The 22375-nt window shown below is 40.9% G+C and overlaps 3 protein-coding genes across 4 annotated transcripts; 1 reads left to right on the forward strand and 2 right to left on the reverse strand.

The window, feature by feature from the left end:
- Positions 1-152: 152 nt before the first annotated feature.
- Positions 153-7705, reverse strand: dcaf13 (ddb1 and cul4 associated factor 13). The gene is made up of 11 exons (XM_088998656.1): positions 7521-7705; positions 6906-7105; positions 6692-6799; positions 6507-6596; positions 6219-6374; positions 5074-5151; positions 4908-4990; positions 4144-4308; positions 3773-3908; positions 945-1108; positions 153-459 (listed from the first exon to the last, which is right to left on the reverse strand). The coding sequence occupies exons 1-11, from the start codon at positions 7588-7590 to the stop codon at positions 372-374; spliced, it is 1338 nt and encodes a 445-aa protein (XP_088854782.1). The 5' UTR covers positions 7591-7705; the 3' UTR covers positions 153-371.
- A 4932-nt stretch (positions 7706-12637) lies between these two features.
- Positions 12638-16844, forward strand: LOC148896175 (solute carrier family 25 member 32-like). The gene is made up of 7 exons (XM_088998691.1): positions 12638-13366; positions 14153-14303; positions 14368-14453; positions 14697-14851; positions 15653-15766; positions 15926-16071; positions 16187-16844. The coding sequence occupies exons 1-7, from the start codon at positions 13174-13176 to the stop codon at positions 16308-16310; spliced, it is 969 nt and encodes a 322-aa protein (XP_088854817.1). The 5' UTR covers positions 12638-13173; the 3' UTR covers positions 16311-16844.
- Positions 16845-16937: 93 nt separating this feature from the next.
- Positions 16938-21991, reverse strand: LOC148896176 (collagen triple helix repeat-containing protein 1-like). Of its 2 annotated transcripts, none has more exons than XM_088998557.1 (4): positions 21737-21991; positions 19385-19603; positions 18923-19139; positions 16938-17363 (listed from the first exon to the last, which is right to left on the reverse strand). In XM_088998557.1, exons 1-4 carry the CDS (start codon positions 21959-21961, stop codon positions 17221-17223), a joined length of 804 nt encoding a protein of 267 aa, XP_088854683.1. In that variant the 5' UTR covers positions 21962-21991; the 3' UTR covers positions 16938-17220. The 2 variants fall into 2 exon arrangements, with proteins under 2 accessions (XP_088854683.1, XP_088854682.1); XM_088998556.1 differs by having other exon boundaries at positions 21695-21990.
- Between the last annotated feature and the right edge of the window lie 384 nt (positions 21992-22375).

The following is a 22375-nucleotide window of genomic DNA, read 5'->3' on the forward strand; positions in this document are numbered from 1 at the left end:
CCCACAAGACACTACCAGCAAACAAAAATGTCGCAAAAAGTTTAAACAGTGAAATAATAATCTCTCAGTTTACTCCCCCCCCCCCCCCCCCCATTTCAATTCATGTTGTTGAATTGCATACAAAGATGTCATTAGTGAAAGCCAAGTTTTCCAACAAGTGAAGCACTGCAGATGATCTCTGTGGCCCTCTGGATGGTAATCACTTCTCAATTGAAGTGAAGAGGATCAAATAGAACTTGAAATGCAGAATATGGATGTTTGACTTGGAAAACATCAGAGGTGGGCGCTGACACGATTACGAAAAGAGAACAGTCTAATTACACCCTGTCTATGTGTGATGCATCTCCAGATGCTGTCCATTATTTTATTTTTTATTTGACCACAGTCACCACGTGCTTCTCCTTTTCAGACAACACAGGCACACTTCCTGGTTTGCTGTGCGAGCGGATATTCTTCTCTCTGAAAGACAAGGACAAAAGATGGTGAGAAAAGCCTGCCGCTGATAACATATGGGTTGGAAAATGATGAGGTGATTAAACAATACGGCGGAGAAGACCGATTCATCAAACAATTTCAAAACAGCTACACGAATTACTGTAAAAACAGCAGTGAAAAGACAAAAAGTACATTTAGTTTCGCACAGATGTGATCTCAGAGGAAACGTATGGTGGGGGGACAATATGGTGTGCTATGGCTTGGGGACAGTAGAGTGAAAAAGGAAAATCAACCCCCCCGCCCCCATCCAAACAGACAGCAGGTGTGTCGGCCCGGATGAGAACATAAAAGGTAGGGGATCCTTATGAGAGGCATTTTCCATAAGGTTACGTAGCGCGCGAACAAGAGGCAGAACCTGGCAGCAGTGCAAGACACCCTAACCCAAGCACGTCATGGCTGTCCAGCAGTCACCAGTATCAAACTGAAAGGTTAATAAAAAAAAAACTCACTTTCTGCGGCGAGCGTCTTTCATTGTCTTCAGCTCCTTAGCCTGGGAGTAGATGGCCTTCGGGAGATGTCGATGCTGAGCAACGCGTCGGATCTGTGGGAAGTGCTTGAACTTCTCTCTCAACTTTGCACGGTAGTTGGCGGCGTTTCTCTCTCGAGGTGTGAGCTACAAGACATCATAGGAGACTTGAGTAGAATTTGAGGCACAGCAGAGAAATACAGGGTTTGGGTCGAGGGAGGAAAATAGAAATCAAGGAGGTGAACTATGACAACGATATGGCAAATATCTGCCCACAACAAATGAAAGGCAAGCACAGGCAGCGAGTAACAATTTGGTTTATTTGACCAATGGGTTCACAAGAACCTCAGCTGTAGGCCAACCAGTCAAATGTCACAAAGCAGGCATCCCATGACAAATATAGAAATGTTTGCAATAATTGGTTGCAACGTTAACCAAAGAATCCAATTTGAAAGACTTTTATGTTCACACTGAATTTGCCAAATGAATGAGCGTGAGGATGTTCGCCATCAAACATGTAAACAATACATGTATTAGAAAATGAAAGAAACCACTGTTGTGTTTTTTATTCTTATTATTGTGTTAGTTGAGACTTGAGTGTGTCATGCTATCTGCTACATATGTGACTCGTATTTTTTTATTACAAAGAAACCAGAAATGGACTAACACACGGGGATGAATGGCAATCATTTAGTTTAGCACATTAATTTAGCATCAACAAAGTGGCTTTATTATTTATAATGAAATACTTGAGCTGAAGGAAATTCATTTTACCCATTTAGAAAAATGTTGTATTTATTGGAGGGAATGAGTATCCAACATAAAATTGAATGTTCACAAAAAAAGTGAAATAGAGCAACTAAAACAGAAGTTGTCTGTGATGCCGACATTCAGCATTTCTAAAGGAAAGAGTCTCTGAGTCAACCTAATCGTGAAAGGACAACCAATGTCACTTTTTTGTTTCTGAACTGACATCAGAAAAACGTTTTATAGCATCTAAAATACCCGCAACACGCAGGCTGATATTTTTAGTCAAATGCAAAACACCAATAAAAATGACTTAAAGTGTCCAAAATCTGCCAAAAATTGAGCTGCGAATTGGGCATTTCCAGTTCGTGACGTCACGCCAAGACGTCTTGCATTGCTTGTGAATCAAAACAATGGCTTCAGATTTGGAGAAGATGCTTTCTTGTCACACATCCAGTTATGCATATTATTCAAATAGTTCTGAAGAGGAAAGCATACATGTTTGCAATCGATTAAAGGACAATCGACGTCTCCGGACAAGTTGTGTCCATAATTTGTAAAATGGCTTCAAATGACTTCTACTGGGCGTATTTTAATAAGATTCCACCGCATATGACTATATTTTACATTTTAAGACTCGCTCTGAACATTCAGGAATTCTTGTTTTTGAGTTGGTGACGAGTCCGTACGTGACTCGTCAATAAAGGAACGCCCCTGACCGGAAAAAAGACGCATTGTAGCCGTCCTTCCATCACGTCAATATATTTTGCTGTACTTGTTTGGTCTGGAGACCTCGTGTTGCACCCAAGAGCCGCCAGAGGAGGGCCTCCAAGCTCCATGGAGGGAATTTGTCAGCCTGTGGAAACGGGCTGATTCATTTCTCACGGGAGCTGGTCGCCATTTTTTCTGCCTCTTCTGGGACGATACATTGCAGTCAAGATGCCTCAAAATGACACGGGAAGGACTTCTTTAATCAATTGGAAACATGTATGCTTTCCTCTTCAGAACTATTTGAATCATATTTATAACTGAATGTGTGACAAGAAAGCATATTCTCCGAATCTGAAGCCATTGTTTTGATTCTGCAGCAATGCCAGACGTCTTGGCGTGACGTCACGAACTGGGGGCGGGACTTTCGGAAAATGCCCAATTCGCAGCTCAATTTTTTGCAGATTTTTGGACACTTTAAGTCATTTTTATTGGTGTTTTGCATTTGAATAAAAATATCATAGTGCGCGTTTTGGCTATTTTAGATGCTATAAAACATTTTTCTGATGTCAGTGAGGAAACAAAAAAGTGACGTCGGTAGTCCTTTAAGGTGTCATTATGTTGCGAGCGGGCGGCTGTAAGTGATTGGCCGATTTCAAGTGGTGATAGGAGCAGACCTTGTTTGATCTCTTAAGTGCAATAGGCGTGAATAAATCTTCTCTTACGCAGCAACTGTATAGCAACTTCCAAGTGAGCCAATTTTTCTAACGGAAGCAGCATTAGGAGAATAAGTCGAAGTGAGTGATTTGAAATGAGAGATGGCTGCTGTAAATGACAGCAGCTCCATCATTGATCATTATTATGAAGCCATAACTGCATTTGAAGCATGAGAACATGTCAACGGCTAATAAAGGAGTTTCATGCAACAAAACTACAGCACACTTCTTAGATCAGACTGCACTGTCTGACTGGGTCAATATATTGGAAAAATGCAAGTGCTGTTGTCATTCCAATCTTGAGTGTTTTCAACAAAAAAAAAACTACACAGGTGATTGCATTCTTTTTGGATCTATTTTTGCAGGCGGATTTCACTGAATGAGCGCGATCCTGCCCTAAATCTGAACGTCTGGCATCTCCCGACAAAGCCAAATTGGGCGCGTTGTCAAAAGCAACCATCTAATGAACAGGTAATAAATCAGAGAGTCTTGGCACATGTCTGATATTTGAGGAAGATTGAAGTGCTTAGTGTAAAAGTGCGACATGTGCTTTCTGGAGTGGATGCCAACTTTAAATAAAAAAAAAAGTCTCACTGGTGTTCTCAATGTTACTGCGTGTAAGGATAAAAAAAGTACTTACAACTCCCAATTTCTCTGACGCAGAAGCTTTCCACAGGCGGATATTCATTTCATCCGATCCACTAAAAATGTAACGGTTATCGGCTGACCACTTGACACAGATGACATGCTGCATGCGTTTGGTGTGGTAGACCTCTCTGATTGGAGAAAGACACGTGCAAGAAAATGTGCTAAGTCATTGAGGCGCAAAGTAAATGAGCAGACGAAACAGTCAATCTGCATCCAATTGTCTTCAAATGTCATTATTTTGACGTCCACTTGTCAACAGTTTGATCTCAGGTGCCTGTTTTAACACCTGTCCATGCATGCATCCATCCGTCATTTCATAATCTGAGGTGCCATTGCATGAAACAAATGTGGTCTTATACTGACCTACTACGGCCAGCATCCTTGGGGAAGATGCGGATCGTCTTGTCAAAACTGGCAGAGACAAACTCTCTGCCAGTAGGGGAATAGTCGACATCCAGCACCGCAGACACGTGATCTACGTGTACGACGATCGGCTTGTTTAGGTACCTCATATCGTATGTGTAAAGACTGCACAGACAGACAGAGACATTACATACATGGATTTAGAAGCTTGTCAAAACATCTCAGTTAAACAGAGTGTCAAAAAAGTGTCACTTTATAATTAAAACTCAATTCCAATGAAAATGGGGACATGGCAAATCATGTTAACCTACATTTAATTGAATGCACTGCAAAAACATTGTATTTAATTGTGAAATGCATACTCTTGTTTGTTTGAACAAATAATCATTCACTTCGAATGTGGCGGGTCCAACGTGTTTCATAACAGCCCAACAGGCAAAAAATAAAGTTCAGGAATTCTCAGCACTTGATAGTCTGCTTTTCTCTGCTACGCGTGCATCAGCGCTAACATGTACGCACGCGTGCGTCTTTGTTTCAAATGATCAGCGTCGACGCCACAAATTGAAAGAGCTTTGAACTATGACACACACAGCTAAGCTAGCTGAAATGACACGGCGCTCGAAGTCGGACGGACGCGCTTTTCTGCTCCTTTTTCTTTTGTTTCAAAATTTTGCTTTCACTACCAAAGCCACGCTGAGGCACTCGCACACTCATCAATCATCTCAACAATTATCTCTGTTTGAAGGTCTCATTGGTTCACTCACTTATAGTCTTCATTACAAGATGTGAAATAATAGGCTTCCATCGGATTCCAGCACAAGGTGTTGCTCCTCATTGTCATGATAACCTAAAAAGAGAAACAAAGATAATATATTCTTGAAAAGGTCAATAAGGGTGGACAACTTTAGCTAGGGTGTGGCATCACTATACTTTTTTTAGCGGAGCAGCCTCTCTCATGTCATACAGAATGATACTTCGATCAGAGGCACAGCTCGCAAGAAGTTCAGTCTGGAAAAAAAAAAAACATCACTCTCAAGATGATCAAGTATAAGCATATACCATTCCAACTTTATTTAGTGCGCAATCCAATCATAACACCTACACGTGACACATTTTGACTGAGAGAACAAAAATATAGCCTAGCCCTGAAGCTAGCTGTGGCAGAAAAGTCAAACCAAAAGTCCCAACGAAATAACAGCAGTAAGAAAGCCGATAAGGATTTGTTGAAACAGTTTAATGACAAAACAAGGCCTTTCGAATGCTCCTCTAATTTTAAGAACCCAAAGACCTGCATCTTATGATGGCTTTCAAAAACTCAGTCTAATTCTGGGGTTGGCAACATGCGGCTCTGGTGCCACATTCAGGATGCAAACCTCTTTAACAACACCCAGTGAATATGCATTTTAATACGATGAGGGAAAACGGGGCATAAACACTTGTAACATGTTTGAAAACAACACAATAATCTATGGGCCTTGCAAATCAATCACAGTCCATCAAACACTAAGGAGTTTGCTCCAGTGGAAATGGGTGGAATTCTTCTTCTTTTCCTTTCGGCTTTTCCCTTCAAGGGGTAGCCACAGCGAATCAGTGTCCTCCATCTTCAGAGGTTTGATTCGAATGTTTATTTTTGGCCAAGCTTTTTTTTTTTACGTCGGATACCCTTCCCGACACAACACTCTGTATTTATCCGGGTTTGGAACCGGCACAAGAAGACACTGGCTCGTGTCCCCTTGTGGCTACAGAACAAGCAACTCGATGAACTTAATAAAGATAAAGATGCTTATGATAAAGCTCCCAAACACAAAATGGTCATCAGCACAGCTGCATTCAAGCACACTCATAATATACTATATTGTGTGTCACAATATCCCAATGAAAACCATTTATTTTTGGTTGTTGTAACATGATGAAATGTGGAAAAGTCAAAAGGTTATGAATACTAAAGGCTGCTTTCTCAACAATCTAAATTCAAATTCCCTGACAAGCATTTATGCAACCAATCCTGGAAAACATTTCCCACTCTGTGACAGAATTAGCATCATCTTGATGTGCTCCTTGATGCATTGGCTCACCTCCACTGGATTAAAATGAACACTGCTGAAACTGTCCACACCCCAGGTGAAAGAACGGATGGGGCTGCTCCTTAGCTCATCCCAGATGTCCACCTGCTGGCCACATGTCGCAAACACGCCTTCTTTCTGATGATGGGCAATCCCTGTATACACCGTCTATAATGGACAAGTAGTATTTTCACAACGACATCTTTACTGACCTTTGTCTATTTGTACATCTGTTTACCATTAAGACCAGAATGATTCTTTATTTAAAAAAAATAACAAAGAGGTTCCTGCTCCACATACCTTGCCCAGAATTGTATTAAGTGGCTCCACAGCCTCACCATAACCAGGGGCTTCCATTTTCCATTGTTTGATTGTTTTGTCATCCCCGACCTGTTGAGTAGAATATTTCTGTAAGCACTTACATTGAAGGACTGGTTGGGAAGAAGTAAATAGCGCATCTATCGCATGATAAGAGTGGCAGTCACCGTGAAGAACGAAGTTCCACAGAAGCGGACAACCATACCGCGAACAAATCCTTCATGGGCTTGTATCGTGCGAAGGCATTCACGCTTGGAGAGATTCCACACTTTAACCTAGGGATGAAATTAAACAGACTTTTGAGTTTTGCCACACAACCGAGAAAACCACACACACACACACACAACAATTAAAATCTATATTTATAGGAAGAGTAATTACCTCCCCATCACAGGAGCCAGACAACAATGCGGATAGGCTCGTGGAATGCTTGGCAATGCAGTTCACGCCATCTCTGTGTCCATCCAATGAGGCCAGGAAAGGCTTTGCAAACACCCTATCCAGTTTAGTGGCATTAAGGGCCCGGGTGTATTCTCTGCACACCTCGAATGGATGTAGTGTAGGGTCATAGTTTCTGGGAACTGGCAGCAACGGAAGACATGTCAGGCAATAACTGGTGTATAGTGGAGAAATGTACATTTCACAGCATCATGTAGGCAATATAATAATAATAACACATGAAATGTATTAGTATTATATTATTGTGCCTACCGAACATAATGCTGTGAAGTGGAGAAATGTACATTTTTTCACTGCGAGACTAATAAAGGCTAATCCAATCCAATATGCGCACAATAACACAATATAATTGCACCTGGAATTAAACAGCAAATTTCAATCATGCAATTCAATTCTGAGAAACGTGTTATTAAGTTGATGTGCTTTATTAAACAAATGGTGCAAAAAACAGTCTTCGGATAAATATTGGACTTGCGCGTTACGCTGACGATTATGTCTCGTGATAGCAGCTCGTCGAGCGAGGTTTACTTCACTTACCACGCTGAATATCAAGTTTGGTCTCCCGGACATAGTCGTCCGGATTCCTCGAAAGGACTTTCACTTTCATCTTAATGGGAAAAGAATAAGACTGAAATACACTTGCTTTTGGTCAGGGAATTCAACATTTAAACTATCACTAAAACTGCAGCCCATGTGTTGGTTTGGAAACATCCGTTTCCGGACACTGCAATGCATTATGGGATGGCAAAGCCCTGGACAGCGGATACTTCAGAGAAGGCGTGTACTAGATTCGTGGTCGACATCACCGCAAAATAAACGTTGTCTCATATTTCTCGATAGCGTGTTTCCTAAACCCTGTTTAATAAGCATGTACAAGCTTATTAAACCCTGGTTATTAAGCTTGTACAAAAGAAACCGCTGAAATTCCGCAATTGGAAGAAAGGTATCGGAGACATATTCCCAGAGTTGTCATTAAAACGCTGCATCAAGACAAATTCACCAACGTGGTTTTCAAATAACAGGTTTATCGACCCCTAAGACAGTACGGTTTTGCCAACATTCACCGAAAAGGTTCGTTTTAAGGTCGCCTCGGGGTATTTAAATACATTTGGTGTCCGTCTTATACATTGTTTCAAACCTTGTTTTAAGTTGAAATTCCAAATGGGAAGTACTACAATATCTACGTCAGGTCACTTGAAATTCCCACCAATGTCGACCAGCGGCGGCGACTTGACATGATGGGAATTCCGGCTCCTTTCAGAGACGGTTCTTTTGGCTCTGCTCACTAAAAAGATCCGACGCTTTTGGCTCCCAAATGGCTACTCAGTTTTTTTGTTGCTACAATTAACTATCAAAAATCATGTAAAAAACTAACTACTCATGCAAAACATACACTGTCTCAAATAGTTTTATTTATATGGTTTAATTTATAAGTGCACAGAGAGCATCCACTAACTTTCACTTTCCCTGTGGTTACTCTGGTCTGATGATAAGCTGTCACTAATGTGTTTTTCATATTAATAATGCTATAATACTAACTAGTAAAATTGATAATTGAATCATAATCACACCATAATGTGGTAACATTTGTCCACTGTACCTGTCTACACTGATCTCCGGTAACCTGCTAGAATGGCTCCAAAACAATGCAAGCATCCTGCAGTACCTCCCCAATCCCTCTGCTAAATTCTCAGAAACGTGTCTTTCATTGAACTCAAAACAATCCAGCAGACAGGTCCCCACTTTGAAATTTTCAATAAAGTGGCATGTGACTGACATGTAGGATGTCATGGTTCGGAATGTCCAGACAGCTGTGGCTTTTTAGACCTGTTCTTGGACTGCAGCACGTTCTTTGTCATATATGATTCTGGTACGATTCTTTGAGAAAGTGTTTTCAGAATCAGAAAGCCTTTAATAGTCCTACAATGGGGACAGGACATTTCCTGCTTGGAATTGCATACATTGGGTTGAGAGCACGACTATATCTTCTGAATCCCCTGTCATCCACAATTGAAAATGGCTGACAATCACTTGCAATCATTTTACACAGTTGGGTTGATAGCTTTTTGCATCAAGTGTCTCAAGGAGCTCCGAGTTGGACATCTTGGATGGAAGTGGTGATATTGCAGCAGCAACAGATGCAGGCAGACACATTCATTAATAGCGGGTTGCCTTGCTTGTCTTTTCTCTTCAAATTGTACAGATGGGTGGACTCTTGTGTGCCTGTGCAGGTTATTTGTGGAGCCTGATTGATGGGATAGTTTAACCTTGCAGTCTACACTCTGCCTTTGGACTATCAATAAAGTTGAAATAAGTCCAAATTTCACTGTGTTTTCTATCCATTTTTTCACCTTTTCACTTTTGTTTTTGTAGTGCTATCAAGCTCTGTCGTCTACCTTTCCTGTTTCATGTGCTCCTCACAGTGTGCTTGTTTCCGTAACCCCCACCCCTTCTCCTCACTGCTGCGTGTCTGTAATTCACCCCTCCTCCTCTACCACGGATCTTGACCAATCACGTACGGCTTTAACTGAAGACTGGGGGCGGGGAGGAGAGGGGGAAAAAGGTGGCTCCCATTTCCGGCTCCTTCTTAGTTTACTTCAGAAATCCGGCTCTAAGAACTGGCTCGTTTGCGAACGACACAAGTCTAGTATGTAATCAACCCTCCTCACTATTGTGTTTTTCCTTTTTGTGCACGCGATTGTTTCTAGCCGCATTCGCCTTGACTGCCTTGTAGTGATGGGAATTCCAGCTCTTTTTGGAGAGCTGGTTCTTTTGGCTCAGCTCACCAAAAAGAAACGGCTCTTTCAGCTCCTAAATGGCTCCTCAGGTTGTTTGTTGCTTAAATTAATTGACTACCAAAAATAAGGTAAAATGAATTACTAATGTAAAAAATATACTATATATATTGTTTAAATTTTTATGACCTTATTTATATTCTTCTGAACATGCCCAACATGGAGTACTAAAAAAAAATATATAAAGTACCAAAAAACAATCTCAAAACAAGGTCAACAAAAATTTCCAATCTCTGAATGTGTATATTTACAAGCCGGTTAACTATTTACAGTAAAACAACCAAAGTAAGCTTTAATGACCACGCAAAAAAAATGATTTATTAAATTAGTAAAACAAAAAGATTAAAAGCAGAATCCAGGCAAGTGTTCTATACAGATACACAGAGAGAGGAGAAAAAGGAGAAAGGGAAGAAGGGAGAAAAAGAGTGTGTGTGTGAGTGAGTGAGTGGGGGGTGGTTACCCACATCCGGACAAGAGAAACTCGGATCAATTTATCTTTATAAGGAGTCTGTTGAGCCATTCTTAGTCTGGTCCCTCACCTCGGACCTGTTTTCCAGGGGCATAAAGCCCCAGACAACCTCGCTCCTGGGATCATTGGGTAAGGTGACGGCTCAAGGAGGGGAAAAAAAATGTGCACAAGCAACCGAGCTTGTGCTGGACCTTCATGTTGGCCAAGCATGAAGGCAAGGGTTTCCACACATTTGTGGTCAAGAGATTTGATCGATGTGTTTAGAGCTTAGACAGTGGAGAAGAATGAAATTGATTGATATTATGATATTATGTAGGGGCCAGGGGGCATTGACATTGTGTGTAGGGGCATTGATATTACATACACAAATAAGCAAACAAAGAAATAAACAAACACATAAACCCTCAATGCAAAAAATAAAAATGAACTTAACACATCATTTCTTACAAATCACGAAACCAACAAAAATATGCAGAACATGAAAATAGCAATGACGCTAATAAATACACACAGACAAAATAAAAGTACAATACAAATAAATTCAAAATAAAATAGAAAGATAAAACAAAAACCATCAATTAAAAATAAACCCTCAATGCAAACATCAAACCTGGAATATGCAACCGCCAGGTGCAAATATATTGACTAGTTGATTCACCCAAAATAAAATAAAAACATGAATAAAATAAAAATACATCATCAAAATAAACAAACAAACAAACAAAGCTGCAATGCAAAAAGTAGAACTGCAGTGTTGGCTCTGTGATCAAAAACCGCATGCACTTACTTGATGAGTGTTTTGATTCACTATGAAAAAACCAACAATACGATGGGGCTTTTTGTAGTCATAAAGCCTCATGACTACAACCCTCAAACGTGCACCGAACGGGCGCTTCACCAAAATGTTTTCAAGCGCGTGCGCATCATTGAGAATAGAGTTCAGCACCATCAAAATAAATCAAGTTGGGGGGCACACACAACCGATGGTGTAGCAAAATAAAGCAAGTAGAAACCCGCAGCTTTTTCTTCAAACAATAAAATATTAGACATTAAAGATGGCATTGAGTACCTGGCCATGCGTACCGGGAGTCTGGGCTCCAGAACACCGTCTGCTGGATCTATCGAAGGACGAAGCCCTCCAACATCGACGCGGTCCTCTTTGTCCGCGCTGTGACTACAATCAGATGAGAAGCTCAAATTGGATGGTGTAGCCAAAAGCCACCTGGGAAAAAAAAGTCAAGATCCACAAACATTTTTGGGGAATTTCAAAAATGGTTTAATATAAACTGAAATGCGGTGTACTGTCAAAGTAGCTAGTATCATCTTCAGAATCAAGCTGAGGGATACATTCAGGCACAGCTGTTTTACATAACGGCGAGTAAATTAAATAGTACCTGTTCCCAGTCTTTCTAGGGGGCGTTGCCTCAAGAGATGGGTAATCGTCTTGACCGTCCATTGTTAAAGCATCGTCTCCTTCACACCAAATGATACCATCTACAAATTACAGGACAGAGAAATATACATTTCCCGGCTGGGGGAGGAGTCACGAGAGGAATATGCCATCGGAGATGGCGGGAGACCTTCATGGTGGCCAAGCATGACGGCAAGCGTTTCCACACCCATGTGGTCAAGAGAGGTTTAAATGGAAAGGTTTAGACACAGGAGAACTCCCAACAATGAAATCTGCTCAAATCGTGAACCACATTGACATTTGTACATCATAATCAGCAAAATTAACTCTGGAAACGCATAAATAGCAGTGCTTACGTGACATTGTTCGCTTGTCATTTCTCAAGTCCACTGGTAATGGTTTTAGTAGGCATTCTGCACATTTTACTCTGTGCAACAAATACTCAAAACACTTTATCAGACGGACATTAGCTGTGTGTATGTATAGTAGCAGTGTGAAAAACAAAAAAGGACGCCATTAAGTCACACAATGTGAGACTTTGTCAGTACATCGAAATAATTCGAGCAATAGTACGCACAGGTGTGCGTATGGTAGAAAGTTTTCGTAATAATATGCACATTGCGCGTCAGAAGAGTCTATTGTGTTTTTTTAGATGGTACAAACAAACACATTAACGCTCTATGATGAAGGAATGGATCAGTTCGGTTTAACTTTCCTGATGCACCAAAGTCACTCGCTGACGTGCAACAACATCGACGAACACCGGATTGCCCAAGTGAGAACTGAAAACGTGAAATTAAGTACAATTATTTCGCGCGCTCTTTTGTATACCGGGTGGTGTTCCTTTTCCGGTGTCTGAGGAGCATGATTTGATTGGCGGAATATAAACCACGGGGTAAAGGAAGTACCCTTTACGCATGCGCATGTTTTGTTTCCGTATTGAAATTGACAGGATCGTCGTGATGGGAATTACGGCTATTTTTAGAGAGTTGTTTCGTTTGCCTCGGCTCACATAAACGCTCAGGCTCTTTCGGCTCCAAAATCGCTCTTCAGTTTTTTTTGTTGTTGCTTAAATTAATTTAGTACTAAAAATATAAAATGCAGTATATAATTTATAAAATATATGTGACTTCGTTTATATTCCCGTGTGTGTGCGCGCGTGTTTGTAAATGTGTCTTCCACCACGGATTTTGACGTGCGACTTTAACCGAAGGAGTTACGGATACGGCTCAGTATGAGGAGCCGAATCCATTCGTTCACTTCAGAGCGACGGCTCTAAGAGCCGGTTCGTTCGCGAACGACAGATTTTTTTCAGTCGATTTGACGCCACATGTCAAAACGTAGGTCACGACTTGGCATGGCTTCACAATGAGACATTCAAAGAAGTTACATCGCAGTAACAACATGACGACAACAGAGCTAAGACTATGATTTCCCTCATAGACTCATTGAGCACTTGTGATCACGTGTTTTAAACGCAGTTAGCTTCTGGGAGCTCCGGTAAAATAGGTAAACATGAGCACTGGCCCAGATCACGGCACCGTCGGCGTTAGTGATGGCAACCCTGGCCCTGCTGTATCATTCGCCGGACATGTCCTGCAGGTTTTCAAACGTGTGAAGGTAGAAAACCTTGTGGCAGGCCTAAGCGGAGGAGTTGTGTCAACACTGGTGCTTCATCCTCTCGACCTGGTCAAAATCAGGTTTGCAGGTGAGGTGCTTACTCTATCAATATCTTCTAAACCAGTGATTAACCGAGGTTCGATCAAATCTGAGGGCTTCGATGAATCAATTTCAGGGGGTTGAGCCTCTGACATGGAGGTTAAGACGCACGCGAGTTAACATGTCAATTAGTTATGACACGCCAGTTCGGTCATCACTGCCTGGTACATTTTGTGCACAATTAAAAAAACATATTTTTTTACTTAGATTCGTTGTGTTTCCCTTTCCAGGTTTTTAATAAGTGCATATTGTATGTATGTATTGAATTTGTAAAAAAACAACTTTTCCACCAATGAAGGGCTCTGTGAATATGCATATGAACTATTGTAGGTGGGTTTGGTGCCTCGAACGAGGTTAAGAACCACGTCTTTAAACGATTGTCAATACTGTATTACAATAAAAATCATCAGATTAAAAAATATCTATCTCTAATATATATATATATATATATATATATATATATATATATATATATATATATATATATATATATATATATATATATATATTTCGCTTAAAAATATACCCTTTTAAAATTCCGAAACAATATGAGTATTGAATGAATGAATTAAATGCTGTTTGTGCACCAATTTAATATCAAGGGGACCAAAACAATTGAGTTTATATTTGTCGTCCTATCTACCCTACCACGAGACTGGTTGGCCAAAAGTGACACTAGTGGGGAAATGTTACCAGTTATTCTATAAATGTGTAGTTGAGGTTGTACTCCTGCAAGGGTTCTCAAACTGCATATTTTCATGTTGTTTTTCTGCAGTGAGTGATGGATTGGAATTGAGACCCAAGTATAATGGTATACTCCACTGCATGAAGAGTGTGTGGCATCAGGAAGGACTGAGAGGACTCTATCAAGGAGTAACACCCAATATATGGGGTGCCGGTGCCTCTTGGGGTCTCTACTTTTTCTTGTAAGTCTATTTGTTTACCCAACTTTTTGTTTTTTTGTACCATGACACACTGCTTCATCCACAGCTACAACGCAATCAAAGCTTACGTCAAGGAAGGTCGCCAAACAGAACTGAGTGCTACCGAGCACTTGGTGTCTGCAGCCGAAGCAGGTTAGTTTGAATGAAACTGTTTGCATGTTCACACACTCTTTGCTTGAACAGTAATCGCTGTCAATGCTGATCTGTATTGGCTTAGTTTTATTCCACGTGTCTCACCCTGGCCAAATTAACTGTCCATATGTGAAGTTGAACAGCTGGAAAGCAAACATGTCATTATTGCACATAAAAACTGGGAAAGAATGGCATAATTGCACATAAAAAATGGTGCAGTCATCTTTGTCCTTCTTGGTTCAGGCGTTCTAACACTCACCGTAACCAACCCCATTTGGGTGACCAAGACCAGGCTGGTATTGCAGTACAGTTCTGACTCAACCAGTAAACAATACAAGGGGATGCTGGATGCCTTGTTCAAGATCTACCGGATGGAAGGGGTGTCTGGTCTCTACAAGGTCAGTCTTCAACCATGTCACAAGGCATTGTTAATGTAACCAGTACGATCTCCAGTCACATTTCCAAGCAAACCCGAAAGTGATGCGACTTCGACGTGACGTTCGCCTGCTATTTCATTCGTCACCACTGGACGGCAACAAAACTACACTTTTGCGGCGCCCTTCTTTTTTGTTCTGATCCCTGAAACGCAATATAGTATATCAAACGTTCGCTCCACTGGATGTTGAGAACCACTCCACTCAATAGCTGTTTTGTTGTACTACACCGCAGTTACATTAGTGCATCATTTGCTTCGGAATTCTCACGAAGTGCTAATAATAAAAGTAAAAACAAACATGATAACATAAATGTGGCCTACCACGTAAATCAATACACAACAAATATAATAAAAAAAACAACAGTAAATGAAGAAATTATTTGTATATAAATTGTACGTACATGCACCATGTGTAAACGTGCGTGTGAAAACGATGGTAACTTTGACCTTCAATAATTAATTTGTGCAGGCAGGCAGTCCCCTATCTTCAAACACGTGAAACATATTCATAAACAAATCAATGTCATTTTACATTGAATTAATGCACATCAAGTGTGTTATTTTGCAGTGCTTTGAACTATATGGGATCATATGAGAGTTGTACATTATAGCTTTTTTTAACCTAAGATATTAGATGGGCACTCAGTAATGTCAGTGGATTTGAGAATTATTTAATTGCCCCACAAGTATTGCATTTCGTGTTTTGCTTGTAGGGAACGTATGAGCAAGTCAATCAAATTACTAACAAGGCATAATCTTAAAGGGTTACGTTCCCGGCCTCTTTGGAACATCTCACGGTGCGCTGCAGTTCATGGTCTACGAGCAGCTGAAGAGAGACTACAGTAAATACAAGAAAGTTTCCTCAGATGCAAAGCTGGTGAGTCATTTATGGTAAGCCAGTGAGCCGCAGACAGCCTCAACTGAGCTGAATAGCACTCCAAAGCTTTCAGCTCACTCAGAGGCAGACCAAAGTTGATGTGCTTATAGTATGTGATATGACTCACTTGTTGAGACTTGTCTTGCTTGTCTTCAACAGAATGCATTGGAATACATTACAATGGCGGCGCTGTCCAAATTGTTTGCCGTGGCTACGACGTACCCATATCAAGTGGTGCGAGCTCGACTGCAAGACCACCACAACAGATATGATGGGGTTGCAGATGTCATCAGACGGACTTGGAGGTATGCTAGCGTGGCTTGGTCAGAACTATATACATTTGATGCCTTCCACAAGTCCGAGCGAGCGCTGAGTGGATGAGAAAGATCGCTTGCGTAACTGTCTCTGATCCCACTGCAGGAATGAAGGCGCCCCTGGGTTCTACAAAGGCATCATCCCTAACCTGATTCGTGTCACTCCAGCCTGCTGCATTACATTTGTAGTTTATGAAAATGTCTCCCGCTTTCTCCTTGGCTCGAGTTAGCGAGGTCTAACAGTAAACAGGAAAAGGATACGCAATTGTGTCGGGGCCAAACACAACAAGAGTGACTGAATGGACAGTCAGAACATCAGTACCTGAAAAATGACCATCCGTCCCGATGGCTTCAAGTGTCCTTGCTGAACCTTTCAGTGTGGTTGATTAGATTCCTGGCCAGTGCTCCACGCTTGAGGATGTAATGGTTGTTTTTTTGTTTTTTTGTATTTTTATTTTTGTTTTGACACAGTGGTGAAAATGTATGCCAAAGACTTCACCAAATTAGGATTTTCAGAGCGGTTTGATTTTTGTCCAATTTATCTGAAGAATGAGAGAGAAAATAAAGATACAGTATTTCGTTCAAACACATTTCTAGTGTATTTATATGTGCAACTGTATATGTCTGGAATTCTTTTTTCTTGCGCCGCTACAGTGGCTGCCTTGACAGCAGCTCCTGTATTTTGTTTTTCTACTTCTTCCCTTCATAATTTTGCTGCTTCGAAATGTAAATGTCTCCACTGTGAGACTAATAAAGGCTAATCTAATCAAATAAACGTAGAGCAGCACTCTTGTTTTTGTGAAAATAATGCACAAATTTGATAGCAAATATAGCTCAACAAAGTGCAGAAACATATTCAAAAGCTTAAAAAGATAATTTTATTAACCCTGAAAATGCAAAATTAAATTTGAGTATGTTAACATACCCGCAGTTACTGCAGACAACATCAGCAAACGGAAACAATAGTTTGTTATTCCCGGTAAAGTAAATGGCCTGTCAAATAGTCCATTCTGCCAACAAAACATGTTCCCATCAGTGTGGTTGTAAGGCGTCAATAAACCGTACCTGGTCATTTTGAAAGACCACATCACATACTCTCATACAACCAGGGCTGAGCGCAATCCTCTTCTGTAACTGTTTTTATTTTGGAAGCTCTTCGATGATAATCCTGGAAACCGAATTCCACCCCGTGGATGCATCGCCACGGGGATAGTCAGCGCAGGTCCCCACCCATACAGCCACGTCCACCAACCCTGCTTTGACACCCTCACATAGTCCTTCCACTGACGCAGAAAGAAGAACAGAGACAAAGACATGACATGTAAATTGTAGGGAACGCCCAAAATGCATAACCACAAAACTAGTGTATTATGATGTGACCTGTCCCAATGCTGACTTCCCAAGAACCATAACACTTAAAGGCCCCACTTGAAATGTGTTTTCCCTTTTATTTCTGTCTAAATTGGGTGTACAATCTGACTTCTCAGGAATTATCCACAATGGCAGCTATAAAAAAATCTATTGTAAAACCTATATATTTTTTTCTTTTGTGTACATTTGGATTATCGTGACAATTTAGAGAATTTTTACATGTTTTAAATAAATTAAGATATATATGTATATTTTTTTTTTTTAATGTCTAATCTTTCCCCCGATTCTGCTTATTTGACGTTATCTGGCCCGATTTCTGATCACATGATTAGAATCGGTACATCCTAAATATTCATCCATCCATAATCTGTAGCGCTTTATCTTGACGAGTGTTGCGGATGTGAGCCTATCCCAGCTGTCTTTGAGTGGAAGGCGTCTGACACTCTCAACTAATTGCCAGCCAATTCCACACATACAAATACAGTGAGACCTCAATTTACAAACTTTTTGTGTTACAAACTTCAAATTTCCAACGTCAAATTTATGAAAATTAAACCTTATAATAAGCACTATTTTCATAATACATACCCACCATGGCTGGCGGAGTGATCTTTGGCTGAAGCACACGACCGAACAACACCAGAGGTTAAGTTACCAACAGTCCTTATGGAAGGTGACTCTCCTTCCATAAGCCATCAACGACCATCAAAAAGGTCAATAAAACTTTATTTTACAGCACAGTTTATTTCTTTAATTACTGTCATCATGTAATGCGCCTCTCTTTCCAAACAGCAATTCCCTTTGACCTTCGACCTCCAACGCCATTCCATCAAGCCATAAATGACCATACAAATGTAAATAAAGTGACTTCATGACACAATGCAGTGTAGTTCTTTCATTACAATACAATAGCACATTTATTATACATAGAATAAGGTATTGTGTGTGTAGTTTTAAGGCTTATTTAGTTGAAAAGTATATTTTATGGAAACCCGGGAACGGATTATTCCCATTTTAATGGTTTCCTATGGGATTTTTTTTTTTTTTTAGATACACACCCTGTCTGGGGTGTTAAGTTCGTAAGTTGAGGTCTCACTGTACAAGCATTCTTACTCACAATCATATTATGTGACAAAATGTTCAATTAAACCACCCTGCATTTGTGGGAATGTGAGCGGAAACAAGAGAACACCCGGAGAAAACCCACGCAGGCCCGGGGAGAGCATGCAAATTCCACACAGGAAAAGTTAGGGCCCGGAATCAAATCCTGCACTTTAGCAATATGAGGTGGACGTACGAACCAGTCGACAACCGTGCCGCCCATCCGTATCGCCCAGCACAGCGGTGTTCCTTCTTTCAAGTTCACCTATTTTCTATATCGGTGGTCCCCGTTAGGGTCACAAGTTAACTGGAGTCCCCTCCCCAGGTGGGTTGTGCAGTTGGCAATTTAACTTTTGGACCGGAATCATACCTGAGGATGTTCTGTGGATATTGATGGTTGAGTTGAGCTCTGGACTACCTTGGTCCAGGTATATGATGGATTCTATGGGCAGTGGGGCCGCACACTCTGCTCCATTGAATGTGAAATACCATCTTTGGCAACATGCGTTCTTGCACTTTAGCCTGAGGGAGCCGCTGAAGAGGACTCTGAGGGCGCTGTCTGAGCGTAACTTGGTAAACGTACAGTCCTACAAGACACAGTTCAGGAGAATGGTACGTTTGATATCACGATCAACCTGGGGCTGGAAAAAAAAGTTGAAATCTGCATTGCAATGTTATTTTCATTTAGAAAAATAAAAACCTATGTCAGTGGTATTTATGTTTTTTTCATGTAGCGCTGTATTATCGTTTTGTAGTGAACCGCATACCGCATTACAGATGAAACAAAAGCTTACCCGAATTGCACTCTGTTTTCCATGCAAATTGTACTTACAGCAATTTTTCCGAGGTCGATCCCGTAATTCAAGGAGTTCCAGGCACACTGTTTGTAGTTGGGCCTCCAGGGCTCCTCGAAGAGTTCATTGATACATTCGCCTTTCTCCCCTTTGAGACCATCACGTCCAGGGATGCCTGGTGTTCCCGGGATGCCATTGGCGCCGGGGTTTCCTTCTCTGCCGGGGGTTCCTGCTGGACCCTGCATGCAGCTGCCGTACTACCGGAACAAGCAAATCGGGTTCGAAAAGGGATGTATAGAATTTAATCACTGGATTATGTTCATTATGTAACATTGTGCTTACTGAAAGCAAGAATGAAAAGAAGTTGCAATGGAACCATGAACAACCATGAAGCAGATGAATGACACATTACCACGTTGATAATATGCTTTGAATGGCTGGCTACAATATTACTTTGTCTGGGCATTCATCACTTGCGTTTTCATTATCGCTGCTATATTTAAATAAATGTTACACCTTAAGCCAACTCAAATTCAGGGCTGCAAAAAGTAGCTATGAAAAAGGAAGACCTTTGCTTGCATGACTCTGCTTAAATCTGTTTTGTCCTGAAGATTGCAGTGCCAAAAAAACTGAAATTTTTATTTATATATTCAGATTATATGTGTGATTTCCATCCATAAGGAAAAGAAACGCAAACAGTTTTAGCCCATGACCATAAATGGATGTCGAACGGCCTGTTAATGCATTTTGCTGAAGGAGCAGTGTTTGCATGACAAAGAGAAATTAAATTGAAAAATGCCATGAGATGAGAACAAAGAGCTTTTACACCACACTCTACGACATCTCTGTTTGAATCCCTCGGGTGGCATCTAAAATTATACTTCAGATGAGCATCTGGAAAAATGTCTTCATTTAATGGATGTGCGGGGTGCTAACCTCAGTTGAGGGAAACGGATGGCTAAGGGTCTGTTTAAGTCATGAGTGGCTTTCCAGGATCCATCTATTAATGTTACATTTGTTCTGAAGGAAACTAGGAAGCGCATAGTCATTGACAGCAGATGAGGTATTTTCTGGATTAAATCATTGAAATGTAGCTGCACTATTTGAACAAGTATGCACTCTGCAAGATATTTTAGTGGTGGTTTGCTTTCCATGAAAATGAAGAAAACATGTCCGTGTCGCATTTTAATTTCATATTCGCAGCAAACCACTGAATGGATCCACTGTCCACTTGGCCACACTGCCGACTTTTATACCGCCTTCCAGCAGAAAGTTTGGTGATGCCTGCATGAATTATACTGAATATTGCAAAGACACAGTCCATTACTGTACAGGCATAAAGGGTGTATTCGGCTCAAGGTGTTGAGAACTCAGATTAATTTAATGCTTTGACGGGGGGACACTGAATTGAGGATGGCAGTAATTCAGAGTGAAATGAATACTTGGGCTCTCAGGATGATGTTTTAAAAAAAGTGGGCATGTTGGGGAAAAAAAAAACACGGAAGGGGTGTCTATGATAATTGACCTCCTTCAGATAGCCAAATGTAATTTGGGTTTTCAATGCCATAAAATGACATTGTAGAAAAAACATACTGGTTATCATTTCCTGACACTGTAGTGAAAAATGTGCATTTCAGAAGTATTAAAGGACTTTGGGAAGATTATGAGAGCAAAGGTGTTGCCTCAAAGCTTCTCAAAGTGTGCTGTATAGATTTCCAATGGGAGCATGTGGGAGGTCTGGAGAGTCTTGGTCAAATAAACAGTTTCACTATCATTTGATATATGCCCAAGAGTGGACAGAGAATGTGTGCATTATACCCCACCATGCAGTGGCCACCCACTAGGCTACCTAGAAATCATATTCATGCAAAGATTGAGCTCGATAGGTAAAAAAATCATTAAAAATAAAGTGATAATACTCAGCACATCTTTACATGGGTTCCATTTGAAATAGATGTTTAAAACGAAGTATGAAACTGACAACGGAGGAAGGCTGCGTGCTTCCTATTTGGACTTACTGTATTTCTGTCACCAGAGCTGAAATAATAATCGAAAAAAACAGCGGACACGGCGACATTTGCAAAACTGCAGCACACAATTCTTGGGGCCAAAGTAAAGATAATTTAGCATGGACTCACAATGTGGCCATTTTTACTGTAGGCTGTGAATGTTATATGCTCTATCAAATCAGTTACCGCAAACATCCCTCAACACGTGATCTTATAAACTAGAACTAAAAGCTGACACTTGTACAGGACACAGCACGCTCTTCCACCCCCCACCCATCCCCGGAAAATAACGCATTGCTTTATCGTAATATCGACCAAGTTATCAACAACGTGTCTTACCTTATCAGCATCGGGGTCTCTTCGATAGCCCCTACTTCTCACCTTTTCCACTGCAAACGCTGGCAAAGTCAAGCAGACGAGCAACAGCAAAAGGCGCTGAGCTAGTGGAGACATCTTACGTTGAATCGGACTAAAATCTTGAGAAGCGTCAACTGGCATCCAACTCTGTCCTCTTTGAAAGTAGGGTGAGGGCAGGACCGGCGGGAAGGGGCCAGCCAACGGTCCTGAAGGAACCCGTTCCAAAGCAAACAGCTCAGCAACACCCATGAGACCATGTCCAACGTTATGAACAAATGTCTGCTCTGCTGCCTGCATGCGTGGCGATAATGACATAATTACAGGGGAGGAGAAGATCAAAGCACGACATCCAATTTTTATTTGATGTTTAAATATTCGGGGGCGGGTAAGAGGGCATAAAAAGACAAAAGTAGAAAAGGCGCATTTAAAACAATTAGGAAAGCAGCAGTAACAAAAATGTCACGAGTAAATACAACAAAAAGCTGGACTGTAGTTCATTACCCGCATAGGTAACAGATTAATGTTCCACAAACGTTCCCTTTTTAAATTTGGGCAAATTTAGACAACCTTGACATTCCAATTGAAAGATCACATTATCAGGGGAAAAACATTCCCCGCACAGTAAATTAGACAATGAACCTACTTCAACCTAGTAATAAAATC

The sequence above is a fragment of the Hippocampus bargibanti genome, linkage group LG06, assembly GCF_051943395.1.
Source record: "Hippocampus bargibanti isolate YZ-2025 linkage group LG06, ASM5194339v1, whole genome shotgun sequence".
In the NCBI taxonomy this organism is placed as follows: Eukaryota; Metazoa; Chordata; class Actinopteri; order Syngnathiformes; family Syngnathidae; genus Hippocampus; species Hippocampus bargibanti.

Coding starts and splice junctions, on each gene's coding strand:
- LOC148896175 (XM_088998691.1), top strand. CDS start 13,174: ATGAGCACTGGCCCAGATCACGGCACCGTCGGCGTTAGTGATGGCAAC. Junction 13,367..14,152: donor GGTCAAAATCAGGTTTGCAG/GTGAGGTGCTTA, acceptor GTTTTTCTGCAG/TGAGTGATGGATTGGAATTG. Junction 15,767..15,925: donor TTTCCTCAGATGCAAAGCTG/GTGAGTCATTTA, acceptor TGTCTTCAACAG/AATGCATTGGAATACATTAC.
- LOC148896176 (XM_088998556.1), bottom strand. CDS start 21,961: ATGGGTGTTGCTGAGCTGTTTGCTTTGGAACGGGTTCCTTCAGGACCG. Junction 19,604..21,694: donor GAGACCCCGATGCTGATAAG/GTAAGACACGTT, acceptor TTGTTCCGGTAG/TACGGCAGCTGCATGCAGGG. Junction 19,140..19,384: donor TCGACCTCGGAAAAATTGCT/GTAAGTACAATT, acceptor TGTGTCTTGTAG/GACTGTACGTTTACCAAGTT.
- dcaf13 (XM_088998656.1), bottom strand. CDS start 7,590: ATGAAAGTGAAAGTCCTTTCGAGGAATCCGGACGACTATGTCCGGGAG. Junction 7,106..7,520: donor CAAACTTGATATTCAGCGTG/GTAAGTGAAGTA, acceptor CGTTGCTGCCAG/TTCCCAGAAACTATGACCCT. Junction 3,909..4,143: donor AAGGATGCTGGCCGTAGTAG/GTCAGTATAAGA, acceptor TTCTCCAATCAG/AGAGGTCTACCACACCAAAC.